Source organism: Zalophus californianus, chromosome 9 (assembly GCF_009762305.2).
Source record: "Zalophus californianus isolate mZalCal1 chromosome 9, mZalCal1.pri.v2, whole genome shotgun sequence".
NCBI lineage: Eukaryota > Metazoa > Chordata > Mammalia > Carnivora > Otariidae > Zalophus > Zalophus californianus.
The window spans coordinates 94,044,643-94,069,941 of record NC_045603.1 but is presented as its reverse complement, the minus strand read 5'-3'; the positions used below and the strand labels follow the sequence as shown (position 1 = coordinate 94,069,941).

Here is a 25,299-nt window from a genome sequence, read left to right as displayed (position 1 = left end):
TTTCCTCCTCACCGCTCCTGTGTGTCTCACCTGCACATTTAGATTTGCTGCTCACTAGATAAAGGGAAAGTAGCTGAGTAAGGGAAATGTGTTCTGTTGTTGTTAAAGAAAATCTTAGAGATAAAAGTAACATATTTTTACTCAAAAATTAACCTCAGGTGAGATTTCTGAAGTCATCCTATGCACCAGTAATCTGCAAAGGCCCCGGTGGCTCTTCGGATTGTGTCCCACAGGTAATACCTGGATGAATCCTAATGGCTACCTCTGCTCAGAGGTCTGAGAACTTCTCTCATATGTCGTGTTTAGTCCCTTCCTCAGCCAAATGCATTTACTCCCTCCATCTGTGCTCCCAATTGGATAAGTAAACAGGCTTCAGAAAGTCGGCACCCTGGCTTAGGCGGCTCTGTGGAGTGACTCTCAGGAACCCCACACAATCCTGTGAGGGGTAGGGGCACAAAGCGATGGAATTTTCCAGAGCTGCAATGATTCTTACAAGCTTGGACTTCTCTCTGGGGATTCCCCATAAGTTGTGAAGGCACTGACGGTGGGCCGGTGCTACTTAAATGTAGTATCTTATTTCTCTATACCAGCCATACCATCTCATGAGCTGGAGACTTCAACGGGATTGCTTAACCGCTGTGATCTTCAGGTCAGTTTCCTTGTGTGGAATGGAGATGATCGTGCCTTCCCTGCAGAGTTATTGTGAGTCTAAAATAAAGGCTTCATGGCAAGCACATTCCAAGTGCTCTCTGAATGCTAGCTCCCCTTCCTGATGGTTGCAGTGACTGTATCTTACCACTAAGATCGGCACATCTGTTCTGAGGGGTATAGGTATTTATTATGAGGGCCCATGTACATGTATGGGTAAAGTGGTACAGGATTTTAAATATTGGGACCATCTTGGAAATTCGAGGACTTGATGGTGGCAGAATTTATAATGCCTAGTACAGGCACTGGCTCCTAGTGGACACTTGATGAATGCTGAAGTATTTCGTAACAACCATAGGGGGAAAAAAAAATACCCTTGTGACCTCTCACAGCAATGTTTGACCAGGGGGGCCCATTGCTCACACTTCTTTTTATTCACTTTGCTGTGCATAGATCACATAGTTCTGGGCAAAAGGAAGGCTTAAGATGCTGTAACTAATTGTGTCTGATTGACAGACAGGATACGCTCTTAGGCCGGGAAGGTGAGGAAGGGGCTATTTCAGTTGTAAATATACAGGAATCTGCATATTTCAGGTCCTGAACCTGTCTGCTCAGATGTCCATGGCAAGAGCCCTTCGTAGACCAGTGAAGCCAGACTCCTAGGAAGATTTCCCATCGGTGTGTGTGTGTGTGGTTTGTTGGGTGCATCCTCCCACACCCCCTTCCAAGGGCCGAATGGGCATCTGGGCGACACGGACAGAAGCTGCAGGGAACAGGAGTGTAGCTCCACCTATCCTAATTTGCACAGGGTATCCCCACTTTTTCCCCCCTGAAATTACTGGAGGCAAAGGAAAAGCCAAAGACTGATTGGGCAGTACAGATCCAGTGGCTTGGCACACAGAGGGATGTTTCTCTCAGGAGAGGCGCTAAGAGGAGGGTCTGCTCGGGCTGCTGGGATAGATGTCTCCTGGAGCCCCTAGGGGATGGAAAGCTAGCATCACAATGTCACTGCTGGGATTTGCTGGAGCTGGTTTTCTACTTCAGAGTTCATGTCTGAATACCTCAGATCCCCAGGTATATATATCCCAGATCCTAAGGCATACCGCTTCCTTCTGGGGAAATGCCAAAGCTGCCGTGGCCTGTGGCTCTGGGTACAGTGTGTATTTAGAAAAGCAGGCTGGTGTTTGCATCTTTTCCCAAGTTCTCCAAGTTGATCTCGCCACCTTTGGGGGTGAACAAAATATTCAACGTGAATTTTCAAGTGAAAGAAATTGGCATTCGAGAGTGTGTTAGTTCAGGTTCTTGTGCATGTCTGTTTGCATCCACTGTGCCAAAAACCTTGAAAACCGTGCTGCTCCAGTTTCTGTCTTGCTCAGTTTTTGGGTGACATCTGGATCTCACCGGTTAATGAAAGCTCTAGCCACCACCCTGCGTCATTTTGCAGCCAGAAGCGTGCACTTAAATAATTGTGCATTTCGGCTTCAGTTTAGTGAATCTCGGTAAATCGCTTCCTACAGGAGAGACATGTCTTCTCTTCGGTCTGTAGACGACAGACTGTAGTAACAAGCATCAGCTTTCCCGGCAGCTTTCCTAAAACCCTGCAGGGGGAAAAAGAGCTCCTTCCCTGCAAAGCTTGAGCATCACCAGTGTGCCTGCTGGACCTCGGGTGCCTGCTATTTGCCATCTTGGCTGAGGTGTCAGTTTCAGGCAGTGAAGGGACACCAAAGTGCAGCAGGAGGCAAGGGCGTCTGTAGAATTTTTACCGTAGTTCCCTGAGAAATGGTCACCCTGTCTGTTTCTGTGTCACTCTTCCTCCTCAGGCCTGTACATGGGCTTCAGAAACCCTCCTTGGGGTCATCTGGCATTCATAGTGGGTTTGGGGGCTACTTTGGGAAAATAGTGCCTAAATCCAGGACGTCTCCACTTTAGAGGAATCTTTAAAATAACCTGTAAACCATCTTTTTGCAAATACAACCAGACTTTGCTTCTGTTTTTCTCAGTTCCAGAAACGCTTTATCTTTATTTCCAGAAAGTTAATATTTAATTAGCAACAGGCTCTAAGTGTCTCAACCCTTCAGCCTCTTTAAAGAACTAATGGTGTAAAAACATGTGTAAATGCACCAGGGGGATCCCGATGATTTATAGAAGCTCTATATTGAATAATTTTGAAAAGGGAAGACGTTTTTGGTAATAAGAATATTCATTTTTTGACTCTTCAGTTCTGTGATATGCAGTCATGGGGTAGGGAGGAGGGGAGAGGAAAATACCATTCTCCTCTGGAGCGTAAAATCTTTAAGCTTATTTTATGTGATAGTCACAGGTTCCTAAGTACTTGATTTAAAAATGAGCAGAATCCAGTGGGTACCCTTCATTGGCCCTTCATGGTTTAGGGAGGAAGGAGAACAGGGAATAGACCTCATTTTGGTTCTGGTAGTTAAATGCTTGCAGCAACCCTACTCCATATTCCATTTAAATTAAAAAAAAAGAAAAGCTTTCTATAATGGTTAGTGAAATTTACATTTCATCCCTTGCCTAAAACTATTTTTAGCCTTATTTTCTCTTTACAGAGCTTTGTGCTGCTCCCCGCCCCCCGCCCCCCATTAGGTGCTTCCCTTTTGTTCTGTAGGTTGGTTCGATAGTTTGTATCTGCAAATTTGAGAGCCGCACATTTTATTTTTTTAGCATCTAAACAATAATGTAACCACATCACGGCCTTTTCAGTCACATCATTGACCTCCGCGGGCAGTTTATCCCCCTACAACACTTGAATGCATTAATATCACTGTCTGTAGCATTTTAATTTAATTAGAGCAGTGGTTATAATCCTCTTGGGAAAATCGTTATCCCCTCTGTACTGTTAAAATAAAATACCTCTGGTTTTCATCCGACTGACAGTTTTGCTTTTGAGGTGAATGAGCTGTAAGTGGGTACTCCCCTTCCCTTTGTTGGGGTCAGGCCACAGGAGCAGTTGTGAGGATAAAGAGGTTTTCTTGATTTGAGAAACTGGATGTCCTTAAGTCTCTCTGTCTAGATGTCTCCGTCTGAGATAGTGTTTGTTTCCTATTTCTAATTGCTGATAGTCTGCAGGTTGTGCCTTGTAGATGTTAAGCGCCTGGTTATAGGAATAGAAGAAACGTGAACCATGTGAGTCGCCCTAGAAATTAACAGAAAGAGAGACAAAGGGAGATAAGCCTGCAGTGTGGGATTCCCAGGTGTGTGTTGTGTTCGGTGGGGAGAGGAGCCCACGTCCTGGGTGGTGTCCTTTCTGGGGTCCCCTGAGTGCTCTGCTGGTCGCTGAACCCGGGGTCAGGGTAAGTGTGTAACTTGTGCTAGCAAATTGCTCAAGGTCTTAGAAGCGTATTTTGCTTTTCCCCCTCTTGGTCAGGGTACCCTCTCTTCTGCTGCTACTGACAAATCTCTTCATGGAAACTTTTAAAAAGAGCTTTCCGTCCCAAGCTTATGGTGTTGCATGGAATATTGTTGAGTAGAAATGAGAATCTCGAATCTGTCTCCATCTAGAATTGTTTGGACATGGGGGGTGGTATAAATCCCAGGGCAAGCACTGAAGTGTGGCAATTCAGTAGAGCAGGAAGGACAGGCAACCACGACGAAGTGCGCACATGGCGGGGGCGGGGGGCGGCGCGGGGTTACCTCCTGAGAAATGATGGTGAAATGAAGGGACAGCAATGATAATTTAGCAAATCAGAATATATACATTTTAAAGGTGATACCTAGCTTGACTCTTATCAGTAGGCTAGAGGTAGATTTCCCAAGAAACAAAGTAAAATCCGTTTGGGGGGCTGGGTTTCTTCCATTTTTGTCCTTGATGGACTTGGTGAGGGGCGAGGGAGCTGGGATGACGTGGCCTGTCCCAGGGACCAGTTGCAGGATCTGGTGAGTCTCTCTTTGCTTTAAGAGACAGTCATCGTATTATGAAATGCCATCTTTTTTTTTCTTGCACTTGTGCCATGCCATTTGAAAAACTCTTTGGCTGCCCTATGTTTTCTTCATCAACAGTTTCACTTCTGCAAAAACCCTAACAAAACAAAGCTATTTCTGGGAATAAAGTTAACGGCAGATAAGATATCTAGACATATATTGGGACTGGTTTTTTTTTTTTTTCCCCGAGTGTTGAAGTGTGTGGAGAATTTGTTAAAACAGACTGTGTTTAGAATGCTTAAAAAGCCCACCTCACTTTGAAAAACCCTTAAACAGCTTTTGTATGTGTTCTATAGGTGTGTTGATGTCTTTGACTCTTTCACCCCCAAAACCCTGAACCAAACATCAAAAAGTATAACTCCTCCTTAAGCTAGAGTTGCTCAAAATATGTGTGATGTTTGGTAAAATTCAAGAAAAGTGAAGTTGAAGCTTTTGCTCTGGGTGACCTTTAACTGGACATCTTGATTGAGACAGAAATGAAATCTAGGATATGTACTCCTGCCTTTAATTAAGAAATTCACGAGAAAAGTTTAGGATGTATGTCTAAATGGAAATATTCCAAATGCCCTAGTTGCTGGTAGAGGATGCCTCAGGGAAGGTATAGCGATTCCATTCGGAAATTACAGAAATATGTATAGATTAATTTAAAATCGAAACTTCCTACCACAACCACCAAACTTTCCAGGCTCTGAGCAGAAGAGAAGCTTTAATTTGGTTATAGAGCCAGGGGGACTCCCCTGCTTCCCTTTGCACATTTGATGAAATATAAAATGTTGGAGAAACGTCTTTCCAAAACATAAACACCCCCTGTGATTTTTCTTTTGCTCTTCCTTTTTGTTTTCATAATGGCATCTTACTGATCTTTTTTCCCCCAACTAATTTTGGACCCTGTATGTCCCACTTTACTTTGCCCAGTTGAACCACAGAAACGAATGGAAGTTATGTTTATTTATGTATGGACTTTAAGTCAAAGTAGTTGATCTAAGATGCAAATTGCACTGCTCTTCCAGCTGAACATAATAGTCTGTTCCTTGCCATTATTTGCTGTGTTTTAACTTAAAGCCTAGTAACAGTCCTTCCCATCCCATCCAGTTTTAATTGATCTAATAAACACTGTTTGAATTTAAACAGTGCATCTGCAGAAGTCCCCCTCCCCCCTTTCCTTGTCAGTTGAGTATCTTCAATTAAACAGTACTTGCCTTAACTGCAGACAGTTCTTGAATGAGCTCTGAAATACTTTCAGAAGGAAGGGAAGTATCGATTCTGAGTTGGAGAATGAAGGGACAAGGAGCTGCCATTAATGTTACAGATAATTCCCTGCTATGAAGGAAAAAAAATAAACAGTGGATATTTTTGGTTTATAATGAGATAGGTAGACCATAGAAGAATCTTGCTGTAGATTTATGAACTAAATCTAGAACTTACAAGCCATCACTTTGAGCTCACCTCTCATTGGATCTGAGTACAGAATCATATTTGTATTAGAAGCTGGGGATATTGCCAGAGAAGAGGAAACGTGGTTTTAATGTATGGGTGACGTTAATTATGGGACTTGGACAAGCAATTTTTGAGAGTAGTCTTTAAAGCCATTCTCTTGGATATGCTGTTTCATTTCCTCCACCTTGTCTCTCCTCCTCACTTGAACGAACCACTAGTGCAGAGAGGGGGAAATGGACACTTACTGACCAGAGTCCAAAGAAGCCCTATGTTCAGCCTTTCCAGAGCCTTGTTACAAATCCCAAATGCTGGAGATCCAAAAGACAACTAAGTAGATGGAGTGTCTGCAGAGGGGGCGAGGGGGATTGCTGTGAAGCCTGATCTACCTGCGCTCAAATGCCCCCCCTCTCCCCTTTGCTCCCCACCCCTCTCCCTGATTTCACACCCAAGTCAGTTCTAAGCCTTCATTGTCTTCTTCCCCTGCCCCTCTTCCTGCCCTTCTTTCTAACAGCAGGAACGAATTTCATATACACCTCCCGAGAGCCCAGTGCCGAGTTACGCTTCCTCGACTCCACTTCATGTTCCAGTGCCCCGAGCGCTCAGGATGGAGGACGACTCGATCCGTCTGCCCGCGCACCTGCGTGAGTGTTCGCGTGTGCGCGGGGCTGGGAGGGAGGACGCACACCACCACGGCCAGGAGGACAGACGGACTGAGAGGGGAATGATTGGGCGGGGGCGCGGGGCTTTGGGCCGGAGAGGGGCAGGCTCTGAAATTGTCACTCGGAGTGCACTTTGCGAAGCTGCTTTGCAGCCCATTGAAAAGCTTGAGACTCCTGGCCCTTGCTGCCACGTTACCCCCAACATCTGGAAATGCGTACTGTAGGGCAGAGTCCACTCAATCTCCTAAGAGGCAAAGTGAACTTTTTTGGAAAGTTTGTCTCCCTAAGTTCACACTTGACTCCTCTTTTTAGTATTTTCATAAGGCCCTAAATTTTGGGCAGTTTCTGAGTCAGATTCCCTCCCTGCTTTGCTTTTAGGCTCCCCTCCTTTTTTCTTTTTTTTTTTTTTTTTAATGCATGCTGGCTGCTTTTCCTTCCTTAATTTTACTGCCTAGATATGGCCTCTCCGTTCCGTCCTTTCTTCTCCTCTCCTGTCCTGTTCTCTTGTACCTGCCTTGCCTCTGCGGCTCTGGTCAGTTTGCACTCTTTCCACCTTTCTCTCTCAGATCATCTCTTCCCCCTGCCTCTCCCCGCTCCCTGTCTGAATTCTCAACTGCAGCTTGGCAGAGAGCATCAGGGCCAACACACTTGTGCTCTGGGGGCCAGCCTCCAAAGCAGCCGACACCTGTCATTTCCTCTTTGTCTTTCTTTCCTGTGCTGCCACCCAGCCGACATGATCCAGCGTGATGGGGCAGCTGGGGAGAATGAGTCACCTGATTCCCACCCTGATCACAGTGGCCAAGAAAATGCCAGGCTTTCTGGCTTGAACATTGTCCTGAGGGTGCAGGTCCAGGTTGTAGAAGACACGGGGGGTCACCTTGGCCCTATCTTGGCTCCCCAGGATATCCGCTTCCTCTCATTCCGTCCCTCCTCAGAAGCCAGAAGCTCGCTTGCTGAAAGTGGAGAACAAAAAGAGACAGGGGATGTAGACGCCTCTTCGCTCACCCTGTGAGAATTCAGGGAATCAGGTGACTGTGTTGCTGGGAGGTCCCAGGGGCATGTTGCTGGCTATCCCTTCCCCTCCAGTGAGGAGGGTAGCTGGGATTATGGGGAGGAGCTGAGGGCCACGGGAGCCCTTTCTTCCCCTCCTCCAGCTTGCTGCGTCCGTCTATATTTACCAAGTTGCTATAAGTGACAGCACATTCCAGCTTCACTTGGGCAAGGAGGCAAAGGACAGAGCTCCACTCTCCCATCTTCTCCCCAGTGAACTTTTAGAGATGAGATTGGGACTGTAGCTGTGCCATGCCGTGCGAGGGTCATGACGGCAGGCTCTCCTGTCCTTGGTAAACCTGAGTGTTGAGGCCCCAGGGGGGTAGACGGGACTGGAAAAGATACCGGAGTCAGGTAATAGCATCTTTTCCTCCAGAAGCTGTCCTGTGACCGGTATATTCACTTCAGGAATAGTCACTTCCAAGTCGAACACGCTTATGCCATGCTGGCAAAACACTCCTACTGTCTAATCTCCTTCATTTATTTATTCCGCAAATAGTTATTGGTTATCTGTGCTGCGCCGGACAGTCTTCTGGATGCTGGGGATACCAAAGCAAACAAAGCAGACCAAACTCCTTGCCCTTACAGAGTTTAAAGTCGAGTACAGAGGAAAAAAAAAATGTATGAACGCTTGGTCCAAACAGAGATTTCTCTCATAGCTTTTTATCCCTTTGAGACATCCCCCGCAAGGAGGCCCTAACTCTTGGTTCACCTCTGGATGCCTTTATTGTTGGAAGCCCTTTTACCACAGGACTGCCTGCCCATAAGTAGTTACCATGGCAGAAGAAACAAAGAAGCACACCAAACTAGCTAGTTAGAAGGTCTTCATTCTTAATGAGTTCTGCTGTTAGACTAGCTGGTTGACTGTTAGTCAGTCATTATAATACCCAGTTTTCCTACCAGACAGTATTGTGACGCGACAAGGGCACGTTTAACGGCCCTCTTCACTTTAAGGTACCATAATCTCACTTAGGGAGTCCTTCTCCGTACTTGGAACCATCTCTTCTTTACCAACACTGTTTCCGGAGTAGACGGTTTCCTCATGGGCCTCAGCTGGGCTGCCTACCACTGCTTTATAGGCCCTACCATGCGCCTAGCACACAACTGTAATAGCTAATATTTGTTGTGGGATTGCCCTGGTCCAGGAACTGTGTGGAGTCCTCTGTGTAAATTATTTTATTTAATTCTTCCAGCAGTATCTGTAGGGTAGATGTTCTTTTTTTTTAATGTTTTATTTATTTATTCATGAGAGACAGAGAGAGAGAGAGAGAGAGAGAGAGAGGCAGAGGTAAAGGGAGAAGCAGGCTCCCCGCCTAGCAGGGAGCCTGATGCGGGACTCGATCCCAGGACCCTGGGATCATGACCCGAGCCGAAGGCAGACGCTTAACCATCTGAGCCACCCAGGCACCCGGGTAGATGTTCTTTTAACATTCACATCACACATAAGGAATTTAGGGCTTAGAGAATTTAAGGAAACTGCCAAGGTCACATAGTTAGTAGCGGGTAGAGTTGGGATTCAAACTCAGCTCTGTCTGACTCCGGAGCCTAGACTCTTGTCTATTATGCTACTATGTAAGTGTGTTTAATAAGTACTTTTTGGATAGAGGGATGAATTCACAGTTGACACTTAGCCAGTATTCACCCATGTGGCTATAGTGGCTGAAGTGATTTATGGCTTGAATCTTCTAACTGGTCAATGAATTGTGGAATAGTTTATGTCCCTTGGATGGATCCCCACATATATAATGATCAGATATAGGATTGTAGCATATTACTGCCGACCTTAGAATATAATCAGGTGTTAGAGTATGGATTCAGGTCTGGGCGATGCCTTCTTACTGGCAGCCTGACTTTAGAGACCTCCCGCGTAATCTGCATGAGCCCTGTTGGTCCTGACATCTGGACTGAATCCCCTGAAAATGGAGGCTCCCAGGCTCTTGCTGTTTGTCCTCAGCTGGGGCTTTCCACATGTGGCTGAGCTGCCCTCCTCCGTCTCCTTTTCCAGGATTCAGCTGCCCATCAAGCTGTTTGAGAAACATCTCATGTAGCCCCTAGGATGGTTGAGGCTGTGCCATATACTTGAAGATGCATCCCAGCTGGGTTTCCAAACCTAAGAGAAAATAAATATTCTAACAAGGGAATTGGGTTATTGCTGTTTTAATCTGGGATTCCAGACAATTCCCAATGGAATGCTCATGGAAAGTACGGGGAAGAATCTGGAAGCCAAGACAGCAGCAGGACATTTATGGTATTGCTAGGTTGAAAGCATTTTTAGCTGCTTGTTTTAAAGAGATACTCCCCAGACTGGTGTGCCTCAAAGTAGTTTCTTTTCAAACCATTTGTCCTCAGTGGTCTCCCGATAAACCTTCTTGCTTAACTCTTTTTCTCTTTTCGTTCTTAAGTCAAAATATATCCTTCCCTGGTTGGAGGGAAGGCAGGGCTCATAATAGTGAAGATTCTCATACTGAGGGTTTCTCACCATTTTGTTCTGCAAACCCCAGCATTACCCAATCTGAAGACACAGTGTGACAAATTAGCAAGCTATTGAGAAGTAGAAAGTAATGCTTTTCCTTCTATTTGCCTATGATAAAAACAAAGTGATAAATGGAGCAAAGTGTTAAGTGGTGATTATAGAGGACCTGCTAGGGCCAGGTGGGGGTAGTCGGGGCCCAGGAAAGGAGGAGAGCCAAGGGCAGAGGGGCCAGCCCCGAGCCATCCTGGCCTGGCCTCCTCGCTGCCCACACGCGCAGGCCGGGCCTGTCAGCAGTCCTGCAGCAGATTTCTGGAACCTGCCTGTTTTACTAGGAGAGCAGACACAAGTATGTTTATTGAGAAGATAGAAAGGGCTTCTTCTTTATATTTTTTCCTCCTTCTACAAAGGGTACTGACTTATTTTTTAAGCTTGAAGGTAGAAGAGCTGAAGTACAACAATTATAGCAGGTGGGTGGAAGACACAAAGTTCTAGTCCTTAATAGGAACTGAGCCTCTCATTGTACCTTGAAAACACTTAAAGGACCAAAGACCCCTGAAAGTCCCTAGAGGAGCTCACTCTTGTTTCTCCAACCACTGAAAGCCATTGCCTCATTCTCACTAGGGGCCTCATGATGTGAGGCCTCCTTTCCTTCCTTCCTTCCTTCCTTCCTTCCTTCCTTCCTTTCTGAAGATTTTTCATTTATTTATTTGAGAGAGAGAAGAGCGTGAGCACGAGCAGAGAGAGGGGCGGAGGGAAAAGCAGACCCCCAGCTGAACAGGGAGCCCGACACAGGACTCAGTCTCAGGACCCTGGGATCTTGACCTGAGCTGAAGGCAGGTGCTTAACTGACTGAGCCACCCAGGCACCCCTGGTGGGGAGACTTTTCTAATTTGTCTGCCCAAAGACCACCTTCTTGTAAATTCCTGGGGAGGTGTGCGTGGTGAGGGGGCAGCCATAGGTGCCTCATGAGGTGGTGCCAACCCTCAGCCTCTACCATCATGCTCAGGGCTGCCCATCTGATTATAGTAAGTATGCTTCAGACTTATCAGGCAGAATTTAAATCACTAAATGTCCTTTATTTTAAATTCCTTTTTACATGATCATTTCTGATTTAGCTGATAGAATCACATCTAATCACAGGTTGACATTATCTCTTTGCTCAGAGACTCCGCATTTTGCAGTGCCGGTTGGGCCTTCTAAAACCCCTATGAATTGATATTTAAAAATCAGAACCTAGGACTCATTCATCATTTTTAATAGGGTTACGGTTTATGATGTTGTGGGTTAATAAATAGCCATAATAGCTGCTCAGAGTTTTCTAGAATCGGAGCACCAGAAATAGTCCCTTGGCTCTACTTCCTTTCCTTGTGAATCTTTCAAAATTCTTACATTACTACTCCTACTTGTGTGTGTTTAATAATTTAATTTAATGCCTTCCTTTGGAAACGTTACCTCACGGCTCACCCACTTGGTGATTTTGCCTTCTCAGCAGAGTAGCTGAGTTGAAGACAGTCACGTGGCGAGCAAGGCTATATTAGAACCAGGATAGTGAAAAGAGATGCAGTGCCTCGCTTTCCTAATTAGCTAAAGCAACCCACAATTTTATATACTTGCAAGTTAATTTTGTTCCCTGAGAAGAGGCAAAAATGGGAATGAAATATAATCGTATTTCGTATTTTATATTATTACAAGCAACAGCATGTGCTCCTATATATTATCTCATTTAATCATGGAACAGTCCTTGAAGTAGGTGTTACTAAGTCTGTTTTTTTGATGAGGCGACTGTGGCTCCGATAGGTCCACTGAATTGATCAGATTCACCCAAGCCTGGGAAGAGCCGAATGTGGTGTCTACTTTGGAAGTCATCATTGAGGCTTCTGGGGAGAACACATTAATGACAGAGTCTGGTGGCCTTGGATGTAGCAGGAGTGCTGACTTTGGAGTCTGGGCGGCTGTGGGTGCAGGGACTGGGAGCGCTTTGGCTCTGGTCATGCACTTGACTATTCATTTGAGCCGAACCTCAACAGGTCCCACCAGGAACCCGAGGCAGTTACTGTGTATAATTCACTCTGGTCTTGCCCATCTGTCTCTACTGTCTTCTCTCTTCACTCTCTCATGAGCTCAGGTTGACGTTCAGTTTCTGTCTGCAACCAGAGGGACAGAGCTGGCCATGAAGGCCTCAGAGGGCCAGCTCCAGGAGTGGGGCTCAGTCATGTCCCCACATTCCCTGGCATTTCACCAGGAATGACCTGGGAACAGGTCTCACTGCCTTTTTTTTTTTTTTTTTTGGCGTTTCCAAATGAAAAGGCCTGGTAGTAGGAAGGACTTGGGTCCGGATAGACCTGAGTGGGCTTGCATTCCAGGGCTGCCTCTCTCTGTTAGAGAGATGATTTAACTTCTCTAAAACCCACCTTTCTAATATACTTACTCATGAGGGTTCCCCATAAGGATCAGAGCTAACTTATGGGTAGCACCTCACACAATGCCCAGCTCACTAGGGCTCTTTCAGTTTCCAAAGCTGTAAAGGGGTGGCTTCCTCATTTTCAAGGGCCAAGAGAAGCTGGTCTGTCCTTGTTTGTTTCACTAAAGAAAAGGCCTAGAGTTCTGTCTACATAGCACTGAGACTGACTTCCCTAAAGTCACACTGGAAATGAGCTTTATCCTCTAACGACCCACGATTTCTGGGAGCTCAAGTCCGCTCTCGGGCACTTTCCTACCCACATGCTCTCTGTACCTCTGTCTGGCATGGTTTTCTTCACTGGCCTTGCCCAGTCTGTAAATCTCCCTCCGCAGCCTTCCCTACTCTTCTTCTCAAACCTAGCAAGTCCTCCCCTGTCCTCTGCCGTTATCAGTGTTCCAAAAATGGCCTCTCCTCGCACAGCTGCCCGTGACGTGACGTGACGTCACCAGCAGAGTTGAGGCAAGGACATGGGGAAGATTTAATTCTCAGTGAGCATCTGACAGAGCAGTAAGGACTTCTAACAAAGATGGCCAGCCACCCGCGTTTTAGATCTTGTTTCCCTTAAGCCTTCCTTTGGGTGCCTCCACTTTTCGCATTCAGATGCTTGAAGGCTTTCTACTTTTCCAGCAGCACCCGGGGGCCGAATCAGGGCCCTGCTTAGCTGCTTCAAACAGCTTGGAGAGAAAAAACAGCCCACCACAGAACAGCCAGGATGCTTTGGAAGGGAAATTTCCTTTTTGGGCTTGCAGTCTGAAAGAATTTCCGATGCAGGCAGACGTTAATTCCTAGCTCCATGCTTCCTGATAAGGAAGCAGCTTCAATAAATGCAGCTATTTATAGATGTCTTTTTTTTTTAAATATATAACCAGAGGTCTATTGACCTTTTCTTTCACTTTGCATTTCATGCCGTGCGCTCTGTGTACATTTAAGGCAGTTCCTCCAGCAGAAGCTCTGACAAAGCGCCTTGATCCTGGGGGCCTGGGGAAGGGAGGGCTCTCCACGTCCTTGGAATTCTGAAGTTGACGGTTTGGAAGCTCTTGGCAATTGATGGTCCCTACCTGGTGCTATGGGTTACTGAGGTGAGCCCAGAGACGCCCCGTGCTATTCTAGGCCCAATATTGAGAGATGATGATGGACTAAGCCAGACAGCCATTTAAAAGTAAGAGCCCATGAGAACCAGTCAGTCCTCTGAGTAGAGACTAGAACAACAGGAAATAAATGATGTTCCCATTTCTTCTGTCTCCCCTCAACTGTCTCCCCTCGGACTTTCCAACCATTAGGACCTCTGTGGTCTTTCTCTTGGCATATTAGGGCCCCTGTCCATAAGTTCCATGGCCAGTTTCATATATAGCTACACAATCCTTGCAGACAGGCGAGATGAAGATTCAGTGTGATGCTGGCTTGAAATGGCTTTCCTAGGTTACTCCTCAAGTCCTCTTCGTTATCACAAAGCATTGACTGGGCCGAGTCTATACAAATAGGATAAAGTTTCCATTCTCAAATAACAGATATTTTCTCCCATTTTGCTTCATGCCTAAGTGAAATCTTATCAGTAGCTCAGACTCTTGGAATTTCTAACAGGAATAACTTTGACCACCTCATCTTCATGTTTTTCTGGAGGTAAAAGTTGCCACGGACCTTTGGATGTTACCAATTTCACTGTTGCTATAGGAAGATTCTGGGTCAGTTGCCTGAACCGTCCATGTGTGTTTTGGGGCTTCTTCCTTCTGGTCCCTTCTGAAGCAAGGTAGAGCAGGATTTGAGAGATAGAAACTGTCCCTGGCTTTGGCCACGTGTTGCCTGTAAATTCCCAAGAATAATTAGTTACCCCGCCCTGATAGTTCCTGCTTCCATCTTGGGTAGGTGGATTAAACTCCATTCCTTTGAAATTAGACTCTATTTCTGTTTCCTCTAGATCATGGATAGAAATAGCCTCAAATGGAGCTCCAAGATTTCAGTAATAGAAATGCAGATTGCAGATCTAGGTACTGGATAAAGAGCTGTAGATGTGTGGTGGATGCTGATTAGATGCCTGGAAGCAAAAGTCTATCCCAGGCGGGGCTGTGCAGGGAACACTTGATTTCAGCAATTCAGTGGGGCTGAATTCTCTACTCTGGGGTGGGAGCATTAGCTAAAGTGGTTCACTGAGGAAGGTGAAGGTTTCTAACAATCAGGCAAAAAAAAAAAAAAAAAAGGCACCCAGGTGAGTCTTGAAGGTCATGGAATAGTAATATCTTAAGAAAATTTACAGGTGTAGCAGGCAATCTGTGTATTAGCTCCACCTTAAAAGTCACAATATTAAGATTTAATTACCCATTTGTTTTCCAGGAGTGGCTTATCTTTGCCAGTGAGTTTCTTTTTTTTGTTGTTATACCCCACTTGCCAGTTTGCTAGAACTGTGCTTCTCCTTAGGAGCCATTCTGAGGCCGACTGTGTGTAAGATGCCACTCTAAAGAAATTTCTGTGGCAATAATGTGTGGAATAAGGAATCATTGTCACTGCTGTTTATTGAGCATTTTCTATTTGCCAGGACCTTTCCATACATTATTCTGAATAATCTCTAACACCGAAAGGTAGATATTATGTCTGTATCTTTATCCGAGGCTCAGAGTGGTAAATCACTTGCCAGAGGTCACACAGAGAGAAGGTGAAGGAGTCATGATTTGAATCCAGATCAAAGCCCAAAGCTCAGGCTTTTTGTCACTTCTCTTTGTTGCTTCTTCATTAGGAACCGATAGACGTCATGGTTAGAAGCTGTTGGTTAGAAGGAGAAAATCCAAGCTAACAGCTTGATTTTTTTTTTTTTTTTAATTTAAGGGAAATTTTTATAAACTACGGACAAGGAGGGCCAAAGGGATAAAATGAGGGACATAAACTGAATTACGTTGAGAAGTAGTGGAAGAAAAATTTTCAAATTCAGTCCTCTATGCAGACTGTTATTTGTACTATATCAGATACCTCTGTGAATTCTGGAATGTTAGAAACAAAGTTAAGTGAAAAAGAGATGATCCGCCTCCCAGACGATTATAAAACAGCCAGAAAGATGATGTGCTCAAACGGAGATTTTATTAACGAGTTCACAAAATAAAGCTTTTCACTTCCTAATACTTTGTTAGTCTGACATGCCTCAGAAAAATTGTGTGACATCTCGGTGCCTCAGTTTACCAACATGGCATATGTTCCAGGAAATTCTACCACAGGGTAAAAGAGCGGGGAGTGGACTTGTCTGGGGTCGGTCCTCTGAGCGTTGGCCCAGTGTGCTCATTGGGGGGGGGGGTCCATCCCAAACAATCTGTTCTTTCTCCCAGGGTTGTAGTTTCTTCATATCTAAAGCAAAGTAGCCTGAGTATATTATTCTCCTGGTCCTTCAGAGGCTCAAACATTTTACTTGTTCTCTAATTACAGAAGAGAAGTGCAAGGGATATTAGCAGTGGCGCATTGTCTGTAAATGCTAAGTATCATGATCGTTCACTTGACTTCTAGGGCTCAACATCAAATTTTAGTTCAGATGGTGGTGTTTCAGTGACACAGGAAACTGTCCTCTACTTGAGCTGTGATTGTCTTGTGAGGATGTGCTCTTGCAAGGAAATATGGGAATTCTCGACATCTGATACTAGTGGACACTTGCCTACATTGCCCATGGTCAGGATCGGGTATGGAGGCAGTTCCTTGGCCTTGCAGGTTTTCTGATGGCTGTCGCGGCCACTTGCCCCTTACACGGGTCCCAAGAACCTTCTCTCTGATCTCAGGCCTGCTCCCTATTTCTCGTAGCCCTGAGAACTGTCTGTGAGTTGGCTCTTTGCCCAGGGCATTACGCACAGGTGTGGCTTCTGGTAACTACCTACTCGACCCCAACTGCACCATTTGTGGGAATCCCCTCTGCAACTTGAGGCACGTTTGCCTTTCCTGTAATCTGTAAAAATGGCAGTCTGCGTTTTGCTCCCTCTGTAGATGCCCACTGGGTTTCCGGCTTGACAAAGCCAGCTGATCTGCATGGATAGGGCCATGCTATCCTCCTCCTTTGGCCAGCCTCATAGCACATGCGCAATTAATACTGCATTAATTAATAATGGGGGGGGGGAAGCACAGTTGGCAAGGGAATGAAGGCTTTCAGCTTCTAAAGTGAAGGCTTTGATGCTGAGCTTTAAAGTACATTTCCATCCGCCCCAGCCAGCGAAGAGAATCAGTGACACTTATACCATCCCATGGGCATGGAAACTCAGGCCCAAGAAACTGTTTCTAAATAGGGGCCCTAAACTAGTTACTCACATTATCTTCTTACTGCCCAGGGCTATGAAAAAGGGGTAGAGGATCCGGGAGCAAAGAATTGCCCACAGCAGCGGTGACTCATGAGCAAAGCTGATGAGTGGTTTTATTTTGCCTCCTTAAGGAGCTCTTGGGTCACCAACATCAGGAACTCATTGTCGAGAAATAAATGTGAGCAGATGACTTGGTGCCAACCCTCTTGAGGAAATAAAATTACTCTTTCTTCTTCCTCCTCCTATGCCTTACTTGAGGAAGTAGCCCCAAAGGCAGTGCAAGTTCACAGACCTGTTATTCTAATGGGTCGGAAGGTTCCTCTGTCTTGGGCAGGTTTTCCTACTACCAGTGAACAAAGTGGGGGAGAAAAATGCTTTCTTTTCTTTTTCATTCTGATTTCTTCCACACCGGCGTTCTCATAGTTCTGACTCCCACACTTACTCTTTTCACTTCTTGTGCGGGGTGGTGGTGAGGCCGCCTCACAAAATCCCCGCCCTAGACGGATAGTTCTCGTTCCCCTATTTACAGCTCTGTGTCAGGCATTTTGTGTGGCGCTCTGGCTGCCTTTAAAACTTGGCCATGAATCAAATATTCACCCAGATATTTGGGATTTTATTTTTTTTAAAGGTCTTTTAGAAACACAAAAGCAGAAATTCCCTGAGAGAGGTATTCCTCACTGAAGAGCCATGGGTTATAAATGTCCTTTTAAACTACACTTTAGTTCTCTGATCATGCTGAGAGGAACTTCAGAGGCCCATAGAAATCTAAACAGATGTAAAATTTGCTTGGACCTTGTAAAAGGAAAAAAAATTTTTTCTTTCGATTCTTAGGCAAAGAAAAATTTTACTTCAGATGAATTCAAATGAGTGTGTGTGTGTATGTGTGTGTGTTTGGTTCATATTGTTTCATAGCTATTACCCCAGATATCTGCTTCACAGAGCTTCTGTGGTGATTCTTATTACTCAGAGTGATCCAGGGAAAGAACTTGAAGAAATACGACTGGGTTCTGTAGCATGGCATTGTATATCATCTAGCTGTGTATCAGTCTCCTCCTGTCTCATACTTTTTTGCTTGCTAAAGGAGTATTGAGATTCAGAGAGTGGCTGTCCCAATGATGCTACTATGGATCTAGGACAGAGGGTTTTGTAGCTGTGAACTGGGCCAGTGTTATGCTTTGGCAGGGTGTGTGGTCACCCAGTTGCAGTGATTTAAGAGGGCCCTGAATTTAAATGTCTCCCATGATGAACCACCATGATGTCTGAAGTTCCACTGTTAAGATACATTCCCTTTGGATTGGGCATTATTTCTACCAAGCTCTGCTTTTTAACAGTAAGTTGGTAGGATAACAGCTAGTACCTTGGAGAGTGATAATTAATTCCTTAAGTCCCTGGTATCTTAATGAAAATTAATTTATCAAATCTCTTGAATCTTTTGAAATAGAAGAACCACGGCCAGCATGGAGGTCAAGGGAGAGCGTAGCGTTGGGAAAAACTCCGTAATTTTGCTTGGGGCTGGCCTTCTCCATGGAGAAGACTGATGTAAAATTGGATGGAAAATCCAGGCCCCTTGATTTAGACAAAACATTGTGAACCTGGACCTCTGAGGCCAAGATGAGTAATCTGATATTTACCATGTCTGGCTGTTGGTCTCAAGACATTGCCAGCATCATATTGACTGAACAGAGTTGGAGCTCCTTCAGCACACGGTCAACTTGAGAACATTCAAGTTGTCTTCATTGCCTTGAGAGGAGGAGAGAATTTCACATCTGAATTCTTAAGACTTTCAACCATTCTTAACCAAAATGTCTTTGCCTCTGAAGTGACAGTTAGATTGTAATGCCAAGACCATGCTGCTATTATAAGGGATCTGTTAATCCAAGTCTCAAGGTGAAGTGGTCAGGAAAAGCTTGACTTGCAGAGAATTTAAAGGAGCTAGCCAGAGGTGCATGGCTTATTTGAGGAGTGGGTGTGTGGAATTTGGGAGGAAGATCCTTCGTAGGTCTTTGTATGGAGTAATAGCTACCATTGATTGAGTGCTTATGGAAGGCACTTTTCACATGTATTATATCATTTAATCCTCATGACAGCCTTGCAAGTTTTATTATCCCCACTTCACTGATGAAAAGTCAGGTTGAAAGAAGTTAAGGAATTTGGCCCGAGTCACAGAGCTGGTAGTTGGCAGAGCAGCTTCCTCATACTCCACATTTTCCCTCCCAAATGTAAGCCAAAGACCTATTCCCCAGACCATTCCCTCTGAGAACATGAAAAATAATGTTGGGTCCCCCTATGAGATTCAACTGTAGTTAAAACCTCATAAATTTTCAAAAAAATAGAATAACTCACTAAAATAAAATTGTAAATCCACCCCACGGAAGATATCTACTACAACCCCAAAACCTCAGGGTTAATATATTCAGATTTCGGTAAGCCATATGATTCTCACTAGTCCCTTAAATATCTGCTCTGTTTCCTGGTAAACAATATCCCTTACAGAGTCTGGGCACAGGAATAGCGCAGTAAGATCAGATTCTTTCTCTCTGCCATTCTAGTGCAGTCGCATCGCAGGGTGAAAATCCGGGGCTGTCTCAGCCCCTCATCTGATGTGTCTCTCTTTGTCCCACTGCCTTCTCTACGGTTCGAAGTCCAATGCCGCTCCCTCTTTTTGTGCTGTAGGTCTCTGTGTTGTTTCCTTTATACGCACGCACATTTTTTTTTTTAATGAAGTGATTTGAAATGGAAAATTAAAAACTTAACTATGCGTCTGGCAGTTTCCTGCTAATATGCCTCTCTGCTAAGAAGCTTCAGAAAATACTATATATTATTATTCACTTCACAGCTGCTCCGGGCGCTCACCCACTTAGTCATTCACAGTATGTCTGAGAGATTAGTTTTACAAGGCTGTGGTTTGAGATATTTTTCCCGTCCGTGTTTTCCTTAAAATCCTCACTGGGGGAAGTTTGTGTAGAAAAAAAAAAAAAATCCACCACCCTTGATAAAAGGGAATTTGGTAATGTGCGTGCTTTAGAAGCTCTAGTGGGCTCTTTAATTTTCTTGCACTCTCTTCCTTTGAAATACTGTAGTCTTTCAGTGACAGGTCTCAAGTCAGTGTGTGGGACCGAGAGAGAACAAGAGTAAGTGTTTTGCTCCAGTGTGGTTGTAAACCTCCTATTTTGGTGTCAGATGTGTGAGAGAATCACTGCTCAGGCAAAGGTGGTAAATTATGCCATAATAATACTGCTTCATCTCAAAGGCCAAATCTGATTTTTTTTTTTTTTAATATTTAAACTCCATGAAGAAAGAGATTTTTGCCTGTTTTATTTACTGTTTTTTCTCCCAAGTACCTAGAGCAGTGCCTGGCACATAGTAGGCCCACAAGGGAAAATAATTTGGGCCTTCGTTTAGTAAGAACAGCTGTAGAAATGCAGTTCGGGGAGGGGGCCCTCTTTGTGCAAGCATTCATGATAGCGAACGCGATTTATGAAAAAACTGGGAAGATGTGGGAAACATCAAAATAAAATGTTTTGAGTAAGACAGACCAGAGTCCCTTGCTCGGCTACCCCTCCCCACCCCTGCACCCAAACCAAGTTGTCCTGATTTTCTGAGTCTGTTAAAACTAAGAAAATTTTAACTGGAAAACAGAAAGGTGCTTTTGTGTTGCAGCGCCCCTGGATGACTGTGGGGTGCCTGTTTGTGAGCGTGTTCATGTGTGCTATGGAGGTGAGTCTACAGATGGGCCCATTTCTCGGTGAAAAGTGCAGGCACTGAATCCCTCTTGGAGGGTTAGAGCTCTGGCTGTTACACAGGATGGGGTTGGGGGAAAGGGCACAGGAGAATGAAGAAGAGGGAGGAAGGGGTGGGCCAGGGCCAGTTTCAGTGGGGTCCCCGCCCCCGGGGTGAGAGCCCAACTGTTTACCCGACATCCCAGCAGCAGCAGAAAGCCAGGGGTGTTTTCGGGACTCAGCTGCCAAAGTTTCTTGAAACAGCTCTGCTCAAAGGCATATGCTGGGCTCACTTCTGAGGGAAATTTCCTTTTTGGGGAAGTTGAAGCAAAGGAATTTCCTGTGTGGGCAGACAGAGCTTCCTGACTTGAAGGCTTCTTGGAAGGGAAACAGTTTCATAATGAAATGACAAATTAAAGACATACCAGCCGGGTTCACTTCAAAACAGCTATTGAGAGTACAGGCAAAGCCCTATTATACTCCCTCACAGAACAAAAATAAATCCCATCCTGACAGGTTTCTGTATGCTGGATGATATCCGTCCCCCCGCACCTTCCTTCACAGCCTTCTTCCTCTCCCTTCCTCCCACCCCCGCCATTAGCTGCCACCATCTCTATCTTTAACTGTTCCCGAGAGCAGCCGGAGAGGAGGTCTGGAGCATCTCTTGCTGCCTTGCTTTGTGGCTTCGCCCATCCCTGACCTACATGGAGGCCTTGTAGGTCGTATCACAGCCCCATGCTGCTGAGACTCACAGAAATGGCCTCTTTCCTTACCCTGTCTTTAGCAGTGGGGTTAAAAAGAAAGTGCAGCCATTTCCTCAGGCTGGCCTTTAAAATCTTGTACACGGTACATGTAAGTGCTGTTCTGGTCTGGGGAGCTGGGTCTTTGCTTTGGGGAAGGAAAGAAGGGTCCATGTTGGCGCAGAGGATGTCCTTATACCTGCACATGTCATTTTCTGCAGTTCAGTCAGCCTGCATTTTTTAAATTGACATGAAGATGCCTTATGAAGTAACTTTCTTTTTTCAATGGCACAGACTGGGAGGAAGAATGATGGCAGTATCATTTGTGGGTCAGAATTAATTAGTCTTAGCCTAATGAAGGGAAACCGCACAGTTTTAGAACCAGATTTCCGAGTTCAAGTGCCAGCTCTAGCAAAAGATGACTGGCAGTGTAACCTTGGACAAGTCACTTAACTTCTGGCCTCAGTTTCCTTATCTCTGAAATGGGTACAGCAAACCCCTTTCCACACCGTTGTGAGGAAATTAGATTATGATTTCAGAAACACTCTGTAAGCTCCTCCAAAGCCTTTGCCAGATGGCACTCATTATTTAGCCATGATTGAGGCCTTTGGGGATTGAAATACAATATTAGGTTGAAAGAGCAAAATTGTAGAATTTGTCAATTTGGCAAGTATCTATTACAGATTTTCTGTGAGTACAGCATGCTTGGGCTCTGTGGGGAGAAATACACAGAGGATGAAGTTTAGAGTGGCCACAGAAAGAATCTTGAACTTGGGGCCAAGAGGCCAGGGTTCAGTCCTGGCTGTCATTCAGTAGCTCTGTGGCTTGGGGGTGAACTGTTTAGCCATGATAAGCCTCGGTTGCTTCTTTGTAAAATTGGGGGAAATCAGACGCTATGACTTTAATAAGTTCTGTCCAATTCTGACCTTGTAGAAGCGATTTTAAGAGGTCCCGGCCTTTGACAGTTGTTCATAGGATTTATTCTAAAGAGCAAGGAAGAACAATTCACTGTATGACAGCCTGTCTGGTGAAGAAGCTTGCATCAAAAAGCTGGATATTTTTTATTAGTGTACGTGATAAAAACAGGAAAAAATGAGTGCATGCTATGTCAGCTGTAGCAGTTCAGTTTTGGGTGTTTCAGAGTGAATGCTGACTTAAAAATAACTAGGATCCTGGGTTGAATATGGCGGTTTCCTCAAAAGAACTTGCCTCGGGGCTCTGTTTCCTTCTCTTCTCTCGGCTGCATGTTTCCAAATGGTTGTTCGCTGAAGCCATTGCCATCGCGGGTAGTCTTGTCCAGATAGGCTTCTAGGAGAGAGGACACAATGTTGACTGGTCCTGCCAATCAGGTTTTAGTATGTGCTGATCTGTAATTGAAGGACTGCCCCATTATTCTTCCTCCAGTTTCATATGGTGTGAATAAAGGATGCTTAGTGACTTTGCCTTGAAGCATGTTTTCTCAGCACTTTGATTTGAGAAAACTGAGGCATTAGAAAAATTCGATCGATACCGTGTATAAAATCACAGTTGCAAAATGGTGACAAGCCAAGCACCATGTAAATAGCTGTCATTTATGGGGTGTGTGTTGTATGTTCCTAGTGCTCTAATAAATTGTCTCATTAATTTTATCCTCCCAGTGAGTCTGAGAGGTCTGTGATTCTGTCTTCACCTTACAGAAACTAGGGCTTTGAAATGTTAAGTAATCTGCTCAAGGCCACGGAACTGGTTGGTGGTTGAGCCGGAATTCGAACCCAGGTTGATCTGCTCCAGAACCTGTGCTCTTCACCCCTTCTTGGCAGCCCAGCTCTGTTGTCAACTGTTTTAAATCGACCTCAGTGCTTAGAAGTGATGTCAAACCTGTCCCAGACCTCTAAAAAGAAAGAGCACTAACCTTGTAGTCTTGCAATGGCAGACTCTTGTAATGGCAGAAAAGCCTGCAGAAAAAAATATACGTGGGCAATAAACTGAGCAAATATAACCGTGCCCTTCACCTCTGGAAGAGAGCCCATTCTGGTTCATTCGAGGGCCAAGTTGGCCTGGAACCTCACGGACCAGCTCTGGCCACACTTCATCAATTAGGACAGAAAGGCCATGCTGCTCAGGTTTCAGATAGGTAAGGAAAGTGACTGGTGCCAGGTTGTATCCTTTTCCTTGTGAAATTCCTTGGAAATACTGTTTGTGACTGCCCAGGGTTGTTCTGAAGAAAATTCAAATCTCGTTCTACTCAGGCATCTGTTGAAGACCATGCTCAGTGCTAGGGGGTACAAGGATGCATAAGGGACTCAGAAAGCAGGAACTTGGATAATCATTCAACAAAACCAGTATTTATTGAGAATCTGCTGTGCCCAGTAGAACAGTAATTACAAGAGATAAATATCTCCGAAATTTGCAGGAATACGTTTTAAATATTCACAGAAAATATGGGTTTTTTTCCCTTGATTTGTTTGATTTTATTAACTTTCCTCTGTACAAGCAAGCTTACAGTGTGTGTCCTCTTGTTTTAGTCCAAAGTTTTATAATTGGTCACTTACCTAACTACAGTGTAAGTAGCTCCAGAATTTCTCCTCCTCGTTCCCATCGTTAATCTCATTTTTCTTCCCCAAAGAATATAGATTTTTTAAAAAAGATTTATTTATTTATTTGAGGGAGAGAGAGAGAGCGAGGGAGGGAGCGCACCAGTGGGGAAAGGGGCAGAGGGAGAGAATATTCAAGCAGACTCCCGCTGGGTGTGGAGCCCATCATGGGGCTCGATCCCACGAGCCACGAGGTCAGGACCTGAGCCAAAACCAAGAGTTGGACGCTCAACCAACTGATTCGACCAGGCGCCCCAGGAATATAGATTTTTTAAAATTATTTCTCAATAAAAGCCAAAATATTTTTAAAATTCACTTATATTTAAAACACAGATAACATCCAGGAGAAAACCCGAGACAAATGAGATTTTGATAGTACTTAATAATAAAAGATTCAAAGGACCAAGTTATTCTTTGGCATATATAGCAAAAACACCACACAGGTGTTGTTTTGAGCTCAGAGTAAGGGGAGAAATGGAGTCATTCCTCCTGTAGAGAAATGTAATCTCTGATTTCAGTTGTTCCTTGGCCTCCAGCAGCCAGTGGGGTCTTTTGAAAAAATTCTTTTCCCTCATTACTCAATATATTCCCCATTGGGGCTTAAAGTGGAAAAAAAAGAAAGTGTTATTGAAATGTTATGACCAAATCTACACTTTATTTTTATTTTATTTTTTAAAGATTTTATTTATTTGACAGAGACAGCGAGAGAGGGAACACAAGCCGGGGGAGCGGCAGGCAGAGGGAGAGGGAGAAGCAGGCTTCCCGCGGAGCAGGGAGCCCAATGTGGGGCTCGATCCCGGGACCCTGGGACCATGACCTGAGCCGAAGGCAGACGCTTAACGACTCAGCCACCCAGGTGCCCCCAAATCTACACTTTAACGTGTTCCTTCGCTCCTCGGGTGAGGAAGTGGAGGCGACGCGGAAGAGATTGACTTATTATTGATTTTGTTTGGAAGTGAGAAGAAGTGGGGGGAGGGTTGGAAGAAGAGCGGGCGTGCGCTCCTCTGGCACCCCAGGCCCATGATTCCCTGACCATTTCTCTTACCTGGCACTCTCAGGCAGCATTGTAAGGGGTGGGGAGGGAATACGTGAGGAGGAAGATCATATTAGCAGAGGAGTTGCAGGAGCTGAGGAGGTGCCAAAGGGAGCAAGGTGACTGACAGGTAGATGAAATTCAATAACCTTTCCACTCAAATTTTTCCAAAAGAGAAATTGCTAATTAATAAGTTTGAGCTAGATCTTCTTTTTTAATATTCCCTGCTCCTTAGACAGAGGTGCTGATGATACACTAAATGTAAGCAAGCAGATGTGGGGAAACAGAACAAAGCCCACTGGGCCTTG

The 25,299-nt window shown here is 44.9% G+C and overlaps 1 protein-coding gene across 4 annotated transcripts in view; it reads left to right on the top strand.

Annotated features, from left to right (window-relative positions):
• Positions 1 to 25,299, top strand: part of ETV6 (ETS variant transcription factor 6) — a 233,126-nt gene that overhangs the window by 84,218 nt on the left and 123,609 nt on the right. For 2 of the 4 annotated variants that reach the window (XM_027592925.2, XM_027592923.2), the window contains exon 2: positions 6,536 to 6,665. The exons of 1 other annotated variant lie outside the window; for it this stretch is intronic. In XM_027592925.2, coding sequence (XP_027448726.1) covers positions 6,536 to 6,665 — 130 coding nt within the window. The remainder of the gene's footprint in view (positions 1 to 6,535; positions 6,666 to 25,299) is intronic. One more of the 4 variants, XM_027592924.2, reaches the window with a different exon arrangement.